This window comes from Mesitornis unicolor, unplaced genomic scaffold (assembly GCF_000695765.1).
Source record: "Mesitornis unicolor isolate BGI_N332 unplaced genomic scaffold, ASM69576v1 scaffold2187, whole genome shotgun sequence".
In the NCBI taxonomy this organism is placed as follows: domain Eukaryota; kingdom Metazoa; phylum Chordata; class Aves; order Mesitornithiformes; family Mesitornithidae; genus Mesitornis; species Mesitornis unicolor.
Genome location: NW_010194124.1, coordinates 65855 through 75150, shown reverse-complemented (window position 1 = coordinate 75150; position 9296 = coordinate 65855). Strand labels below are relative to the sequence as shown.

General features: G+C 44.2%; 1 protein-coding gene across 1 annotated transcript in view; it reads right to left on the bottom strand.

Moving 5' to 3' along the window:
- Positions 1–2492: 2492 nt before the first annotated feature.
- Positions 2493–9296, bottom strand: part of LOC104543134 (microtubule-associated serine/threonine-protein kinase 2-like) — a gene marked incomplete at its 5' end in the record, with an annotated part of 64792 nt that continues 57988 nt past the window's right edge. Inside the window, 5 exon segments of the mRNA XM_010187671.1 lie at positions 2493–4570; positions 5263–5450; positions 5678–5814; positions 6871–6993; positions 8488–8714. Coding sequence (XP_010185973.1) covers positions 2493–4570; positions 5263–5450; positions 5678–5814; positions 6871–6993; positions 8488–8714 — 2753 coding nt within the window.

The following is a 9296-nucleotide window of genomic DNA, read 5'->3' as shown; positions in this document are numbered from 1 at the left end:
CCTTCAGGTGTTTTTTAAGCCTCAGGAGCACACTCACAGAAGCTGCGTCACCACAAGAAGGGAAGAGGGAGCTGTCAGCCAGGGAGCAGCCTGTCCTACACAACTCCAGGCTCACAACTTCATTTACACAAAGACTTCCACCTCGCCAAGGTTAGGGACTCTTCTCAGGAGATAAGCCTGAGGCTGGTCTTCGCAGTTACCACAGACTGAGGATGCTGAATCAGGTTTTCACTATTCCCATCCATTCTATCATACACTGCACTGCCAATCGGACCTTGTTTCTAAGCAATTTTTCAGTAGAGCAACCACGGGGCAGAAAACCAGGCAGCTCCTGCCAAGCCCATTCCTTCCTTGCTATTGCTCCACATCAGCACAGAATGATGCTCATCAGCAAGAGTGCTTTGAGAGGCTGGAGATACCCAGGACCCCGACAAGGCACTGGAAATACTGTGGTTTATCATTGCAAACCAAGTGTATACGAGTAGCCCGTGAATTCCAGGAAAAGGAGCAAAGAGACAGCGCAGCAGGCTCTGCTCTGCTCTCAGTATCATCACAGCAAGATTTATTAACGTGTTATCTGGGAGTGTCGAGGCTTTGGTTAGTGTATTAGCAACACCATACATCTTCACACAGACACACGGAGTAAACACTCATTGAAACATGTCAAAAAAAAAAGCTCAAACCAACCCAAACCTTGGTCCAGAAATGAAATCCAAGCAGCCAAAATCAAGTATATAATGGGGGGAAACAGTGGTTACGCAGAAAGAAGCAGGGCGAGATTCCAGAGATTTCTGTGTTTTGTGGATTGAGCAGAAATCAAGTTGAAAGACATGGAGAAAATATATTCCTATGTAAAAACATATTTGCATTTAGTGGAAGCGAATTAAACTTCAAGTCCAGAAAAAGCCAAGATGACGAAGGCGGCGGCGGTGTAATGGAATCAGACCAACGAGACGCAGATCTTAGCTTGAAATACCATTGCAGGGCCATTCTGCTTCTAACAGAGCAAGCCAGTGAGCAGGACATGAGACCTTGTGGGTGATCCGCAGGGAGATCGACGTGGACGACGAGGGTAAAAGCTGAGCACAGTCGGGGACACATGACGGGAGTGTTCATTGAGAGGAACCTTTAACTGGATGAGGAAATGGCTTACAGTGCTCTAGGTATCACCACTCGACACGTTGATTGGTGTATGATTATTGATCTAACCCTCAGCAGAGAGCACTGTTATCCAGTCGGTCACACTTAAAGCAAAGCAATGTCTAAACCTAAGAGCGAAGAGCAATTTTCTAACGGAAAGTGACCTCACAGTGGAAATGATCCAGCTATCAGAGCCGAAATCCTAAAATATTACATGTGTTTTGAAGTCTGCTTGCAGCTTGTCCACAGAACTCGAGGAGTCGGAACTCTTCGCAGGTTTTTTTTGTTTTCAAAATGGGCAGATTCAGAAAACTCAGCAGGTTTCCCAAGCCCCAATTCAGAAATGTTAAGGAATACCTTAAAATCCCTACCTATTTAGACTCACTCTCCAAAGGCCGTGTATCACTGAGATAACTTTGCCACAGACGTACTGGAGAACACGCCACTACAAGTTTCCCTATGTTAAAACCAACCTACAAGGCACCCCTTTCCTGGGGTCATTTATTCTGAGGCAGGGCAAGTTATGAATTGAAGCCAGAGAAAGGAAGATAAAACATCACTAAAATTTTAAAAACAGAGGGAAAAGTTGCCATGTGTCCCATACAGGATAAGTAAAAACAATCCAAAAAAACCAGCTTAGAGATTGGAGCTTTCTCGTTCTGATCATTCCACTGAAGAAACCTTTAACTTGGTTTTAATTGAAGACAGGGATCTCTCTCTGTCCGACCCCTCCAGCCAAGCCCCTCACCTCTGCATCCTCCGAGGACGCGTGCAGGATGGTGAATGCACACAGCAATGAGGAGGCCTTACTTGCACCAGCGAGGGTTTGCGGTTCCAGAGTAACTTGCAGACAAGACGATATTTTCTTCTCCTTGTCAAAGGACACCAGACCGTAAATTCCAAGAAAATACTCAGAATTTGTGAATTTCCATGGCGCATCAAAGAGGAAGGAGGTTGAAAAGCAGAGATTTTTAAAGTAAGCTGGTTTTTTTGTATTCAGAATTTTTGGAATCTCCAATAAATGCAGGATTAGAGGGAAGAGCAAAACAAGTCCTAAACTCAGGGAAAATAAAAGGTCAGGAAGGGAAGGGAAAAAAAAAAAAAACAACAAACTGTTTCCTAAGCCCTGCTTTAAAGATACCCTGTTCTAAAGAGACCTCAAACAGCAAGCATTACTGTGTACAAAAATAGAATAGCAAGGATGAAAAAACACAAAAAACAGTATGAAAAAAACCCTCCCAAAAATAGATGTACACAACTTCTATTTTATATTAGTGTATATTACAAAATTCAAACATGCAGTCTTTACTTTGAACGTAGAATGCTCCAGTCCGTGTGTACCAGGGGTGCTGCTATGTTTTCTTTACAGCACCATCATGTGACAGGGGAAAGTCTTGTGTTTTTAACTGACTTCCAGTCTCTTTGCTTTTTGCTGGCGCCAGGGTCCCTTCTTTGCAGGGCCTTGTGCTGCCATCTGGCAGAGGAGAGGCTCTCAGAGCTGCTTGTCCAAGAGCAGGAGTCAGCTCTTTCGACAGAGTGGTTTTGCAGCTGCCTCCCAACACTTCGGGTGTTTTAGCACTGCAAGAAGTTGCCTCCTTTTTTGCCACCATGGGACACGCAGCCTCCCAGGGCTTCGCTGAGTTTAACGACTCCGCGCAGGATCCGCTCCTTGCAATCGGACGGTCTGTGCTAGGTGGTTTGGTTTTCTCTTGACACGCTCCTGCTAGTGACGTTTCCTGCTTTTTTAGTTTCAAATCTCTCTCTTCCTTACAGGAGGCACCCAAATGGGGGAAATCCTTTCTCTTTTCCACCTCTCCGGAACCAGATACACTGAGCTTCAGAGGGCCTAAGACGCTCTGAGCTAGCGGCATTAACGGAGACGCGGAGAGAGCTCTTTCGATAGCACTGGGGACAAGGAGCGTGGAGGATACGGGAGCTGCTGGGCTCGCTTTGCTGGCGGATGAAGCACTCTCTGCCTGGGATGAGCTGGGTTGCTTTTCAGTACTAGGACTTTTTTGGGATGTTTTGCTCACGCTTCCAGGAGCCAGAAATGAGGTGCTGTGTTGTTCTGCAGGCTGAAGTGTCTCCTTGAGATCTTTCTCACTGTGCTCCCCAGTGCTCACCGAGAGAGGAGCGCTCACGCTTGCCGTGTCCCACGAAGAAAGTGCCAGCAGAGGTTTGGGGTCCTGTTTTTTCTGACTGTTTTCTGTTAACAGAGGGGCTTTCAGGTCAAGGTTACCACACGAGGCCCCTGAAGAGTCACCTTGTTCAAGTTCCAGGAGTTTGATAGACGGGCACTGTATAAGTTCTGTGCGATCTACTGGTTTTGGAGTACTTGTAGTTCCCCCGAGGTCTTTGATTGCTTCGGAAGACTTGTCTTTTGGACCAGAACACTCAAAAGTTTTGTTGTCTGGCAATTTATGTTCCTTTGCAGTTGTTTCTGGTGTTAGGAATGGCTTGTCTGGACTAGGTAATTTTTCTGGAGAAGTTCTCGGGGGGACCTCTGATGGGGAAGGGTGCACACTGATTTGCAGCGGCTCTGAAACAGGCTTGGTTTGTTGATTATTTCCCTTCTGCAAATCTTCTGTACCTTTTGGATCTTCAGGTAGAAAGGCATCATCTTCAATACTATCCTTGCTTTCCAATTTAGATGAAAACTTATTATCCTCATTAAAAGAATCCAAGCCTCGGTCTCCACTGTCAGGCTGCTTGTCCAGTCTTCTCCCATCCTGACTGTCTTCTGAGCCATCATCTGTTTCATCTTCAGAAGAATCTACTTCTCGGATAGCCTCTTGCTTTTGCAGAGACTCCCTCCTCTCCACTCTGTCCTGTCGAATAGCACCCAACTTCCGTGAACCCGGCTTCTGCAACATCCCTTTTTCTGCTAGGCCAAGTTTGCCACCTGTTGTTTCATTTGCAGATTCTTGTAAGCTCTGGAGACTTGGATCCCTCTGTAGCATCTCCTTCTTAAATTCAGAGTGAGAGATATCCAAGCTGTGCTTACGTGAGGAAGCCAGCTTCTTCTCAGAAGAGGACAGCGAGGCAGCCAGCTTCTCGGCTGACTGCACTCGCTTTAGCAAAGGAGACCTAGGGGGCTCAGCGCTTTTGGGGCGAGAAATTTGTCTCACCAGTGGTGGAGAGGAGTGTAGTTTTACTGGGAAAGACTGAATAATACTGGAGCTGCCGACTGAGTGTCCTGGTAGAGGAGACGGGGAGCGCTGCGGTGATGTGGACTGTGGGGTTGGCGACGGAGTGTGAGCCAGCGGTGACAGAGGGATGTTTCCTGCAGATTTACGCCGTGGAGATCTGTACTGCCTTTGAAGCTTCGGTGCCAGTCCATGCAGAGAGCTGGGGCGGATGTGTCCAGAGCTGGCTGGAGAATTGGGAACACTGGAACTGGGTGAGCTGCTCTGGGACGAATTGCCACCAACTTAAAGAGAGGGAAGGAAGAAAGAAAGACAAGACTAAGAAAATGAATACGTACTTGACCATTAAAACAAGTTATTGAAAATATGACATGCAAAGTCAAGACCAAATGCCATGTTACCACAAAGCACTGCAGTAATATTACAAGGTAATATTGCATGGCTTCTGACTGAAAATTCCCATCACTGTCACACAGCACCAGAATGCAGTAATAAGCATTCTGCCATCACAATGCTTTTTTTCTGAAAAAACCTCCAAGCAGGTAAATCATGTGTTGCACTGCTATTCTCAGGATGCAATCTCTCTATTCCATCAGCTGATCCAATTTTCAAATATGACTCTGCCACGCACTTTTGATTCCTTTTCTCTGAACTAATACAGAAAATGTATCAAACTACTACAAAACCATTGCCACTTACAGTGCACATTTGCATCGAAGTGAAAGGATGCTGTAGTACAGCAAATGCTTTCTTAAAAGGATGTGTGGATTTTTCATTTTTAAATGAATCAATGAATGAGAACACATCCATCCTTAAAGTAATCAACATCACACCTGTCGTTTTATTTCATAAATAGATCTACTACCTGCTGATGTGTATTTTACTTCAAAAACTAATCAGCAGGCAAAAATCTTCAAGTTTTTTTCTGTTTGTGTTGATTTTTCAGGTTTGGTTTGGTTTTGTTTCTTTTTTTTACCTGAGTGCACAGACTCGGGAGTGGATCTGTAACTCTGCGTTGGTGACCGAGGAGACAGGTTGTGAGTTGGAGAGCCTGGCACACTTTCTCCAGAAGACAGAGAGCGGTTTAGTGAAGATAAACTCCGGCTGGTGTGAAGTAGTGATGCTTGTTTAGTGATCTTCCTCAACAAAGAACTCTTCTTCTTACTGTGGAAGAGCATTCAAGAGTTGTTTACAAGACCAAGTGATTTATTTACCTTTATTGGCATATTTCAGCTAATTTTATGGCCCAGTTGAAGAGAAAAAGTAAACAAAAAAAGGAGAACTAAAGGACATACCTGCTGATACACATTATCTGCAAATTGCTTTCACAAGACTTCTCTTACGTTATCTTATTTACCATTTCGTAGTCACAGAGAAACATCAAAACGAACCTTTCCTGACCATCCTTAGTCTTGCTCTTCTTGTTCCTACGAGCCATCTTGGATTTGTAGCTGGCCTTTCGAGCTGGGCCAACTTTGATGGACGTGTTCTCAAACGGCGTGGTGGAGATGGACACTTTATTTCCACTCTGAAACAAGACACAGACATTGCTTCAACTGTGGCTATTTGAAGCCAATCTGCAGGCTCTGCTGTTAGGCTGCTAGTTTATTGCTGCCTCCCATGTTGTAATGCTTTGTCAAACTCCATTTTCCCCTCTGCATTTCCAACTATCATTTATTAAGGAATTGCTGAGAGAGAGCCTTCTTTAGTCAGGCTTTCGCAAATTATTAGCTGACACCCCAGCTGGTAGGCAAAGCTTCCCAGAGCAGGGAGAACACAGCATCTGACCTCTCCCATTGAGATCCCAACTGCCTCAATTTAATACTCGTAAAACTTGGAAACTTGAACAAAGTGATACTCTGTCAACAACCCCACTCCCAGTGCTCTGATGGCAGATCTGAGCATATCGGGCATCTATCATGATGAATTCATGACACAGACCATAGCTTGTCTCACTCATGTCAAAAATAATAATGAAAAAATCAACAAAAAGACCCCAAACCAAAACCAAAACCCTGATTGCCAACCCAAAGACTTCTGTCTCCTGAAACAGTCCAAACTTTGGGTTTTATTTCCATAAAAAGATTCAGCTCAGAGGAGGTATCAAAATGCAAGTTATTTAACTGGATAATTTTAAGACCAACCATTACAAAGCTGCTTTTAAATACCACCAGGAATAATCCTTGAGGAAGCAGCATTAAGAGCTAATAACATTAGCACAGCCCAAAGGCAAAAAATGAAAGTAATTTGGAAAAATTTTAAGGTATTTGTTTCTTAAAGTGATGTTTGAGGAAAGGTGTACTTAAATCTTATTAACCTTTGGCTCTATTGCTGATAAAAATGTATCTGATCGGTCTTTATTTCTTACACAAAATATCCAAATTCCATTTAAATTACATGCAGACAGTTTTGGAGATTTAGGGATCAAGCTACAGCAACGAGTTTTCAGAAAACAAAGGCTGGCTGCTGTGCATATACTTGTATTTCAGACAGTACCAAATAGGTACCTCCAGTGTTTTAAACAAGCTGTCTCATATTTTGCACATTACCTATTTTCCAAAATCGAACAGTGCCGAGTCCCTACCTTCAGAATCAGCTCCACCACTTCTGTGTGTACCAGACCGTGGACTGGCTCCCCGTTGACATGGGTTATCAGATCCCCTTCACGCAGACCTGCTTCGTTGGCCGGACCACCTTCCTCCACATGCTGGCAACAAGAAAGGGATGACTGATTTGAGAAGAGGAATGGATAAAACCAGACTCAAAGCCCATCCCATCTTGTCTCTTGCTGCAGCCAGCATCAGCTGCTTCAAAGAAGGGTGAAAGAAACCACTGACTGGCACAGCCAAGCACAAAAATCTGTGCTCTCCCACTCTCCCACAGTATCCTGCCAGTCCTCTCCCGGTCCAAGGCAGCCAGCCAGGATGGTTAAGCTGATCAAGAGACCAACTCCTCCCAGAGCAAATAGCTTAACACACTTCCAAAAATTTTCAGCACTTGGGAATGTTAACTAGATACTCTCAATTTCCAGACAAGCATTCAATCTTTTTCAATTTCTTTGCCATCCCAAGTCCAGCATCCTTCTATGTATGTGCTGGAATCCACGAAGGCTGACTGACTTTTAAATAAGGCTCCGTGTCATGTGTTTAGGGTGCCTATACTGCATCTTACCCCAAACAGTTTCTATTTCCACTTTCCATCTGTCCTTTATTAACCTATCCAACACTGGATCTTTCCCCCATGAACACCTTGCCTTTCCCTGTCACTGTTCAGAAGGGTAAGCCTCCTTTACAGTGAGAAGACAGATATGCCTGTGAATACTGCAACTCTCCCTCTAGCCTGAAAAGACTACAAATCAGTATCTCGGTAAACTCAGCATTTTTCAAAAAAGCAGAGAGGAGCAAGGGAAAAATGCAGCTTCAGATTATTTTTCTAGGTAAATATGATTGTTAAATGATGACCAAAGCACATGAAGTCCAAATTGTCTAATGAACACATTGATACAAGGAAAAGAATGAACCACCTTTAACCGTAACTTCATCCTCTCTAAGTACACTGCTTTGGGGGATAGACCATTCCTAGAAGCCATATATGTTAACAAAAAAGGAACACAGAGATCAAGTATCAGAAGTAATAGGAAGGAAGAGATACGGACATGGAAACCAGACCTTTTAGTACAGCACACAGCTAAGCCAAGAGCTAAATCCCTAGGCAATCAACACAGCAGCAGCAATGCTTTAAGGCCTGTAATCAATTCCAAGTGACTGCTTGGAAAACCCCAGCAGACTGAACTGATCAGAAGCAGCCTACAATCACTGACACAGGTCTGAACAAATTAGCTACGACTGGCTGTCATGCAACAACCCCAATAAAGAGAAAGAGGGTATGTACACACAAACATGCACAGGTATGTGCTACAGGTGAAAGGAGGTGGTGGATTCATGTAACCAGGGAAGAAAGGAGGAAAGAAAGGTTGCTGTGGTTCTGTGATGGGCTTGAAAACTGCTACAGGCAAAACCCAAAGTGCTGTTACGCATTTATTTATTTATTTATTTTCCAAGCCTTTCCCTATAACTTTGGGTCCAAATAACGAGAGAGAAAACAGGATGGCAAAATACACTTCATATAGCTAAACCCCACAACCCTGGCTAAATGCATTTCTGGCCCCAAGGGTACTCCTTTTAGAAAAGCAGAGACATACCCAGACCATGTGATGCACAGTGTAGATATCACTGTCACCCATATAGACGCGAATGGCACGGAGAGTGAAACCGTATTTCTTTCCAGCCCGATGGATGATGATTGGTGGTTTCAGGTTTGCGATAGCAGGAGAAAAGTCACGGCTGGGTGAGGAGTCCCTCGAAGATGGGTTGGAGGATAGAGAATGAGGTGACATTGGACTAGCCAATGGAGAACACGTGTGGTGATCTACAGTGATGACACAAAGGTGTACAAAAGTTAGGAAACCTGGTCTCAAAAAGAGAGAAAATTCTCATTAGAGAACAGCTAGGAAACCATCTCTTCCCAAAGCTCTTAAAGCTGGTGACCCTCACCAGAGCTGGGTTTGTCCGCAGCTTCAACTAATTCATACTTCAAAATACAAAAACCAGCAGGGTTTCTGAAAAGCCCATTTGGAGGTGTGTGTTTAATACAGCAGCACTGCTCGCCTAGGATTGAGGTTGGGTCACAGTGTTTACTTCTCCTTTTTCAAGGATTTACAGCCCATCACAACCATTTGCTCCAGGCACAGTCCTGGAACAGCCCGTTTCAAGGTTGTATTACTCTCCTCCAACAGATCAGACAGTCTCTAGGTTTCGGTGCAAGTTACACGTTGGTGTTGAGATAAATCAGAACCAGTATTGACACAAAAACTCAGCAGGCAATCAGACAACAACTACATCTAGGTAGTTTTGGTAGTGTTTTAAATTCACAGAAGCAAAAATATTTAACCTTAAAAAATTAGCAACAGCAGGGACTTGTCCTCCAGAGAGAGGGACAAAGTCCTTGCAG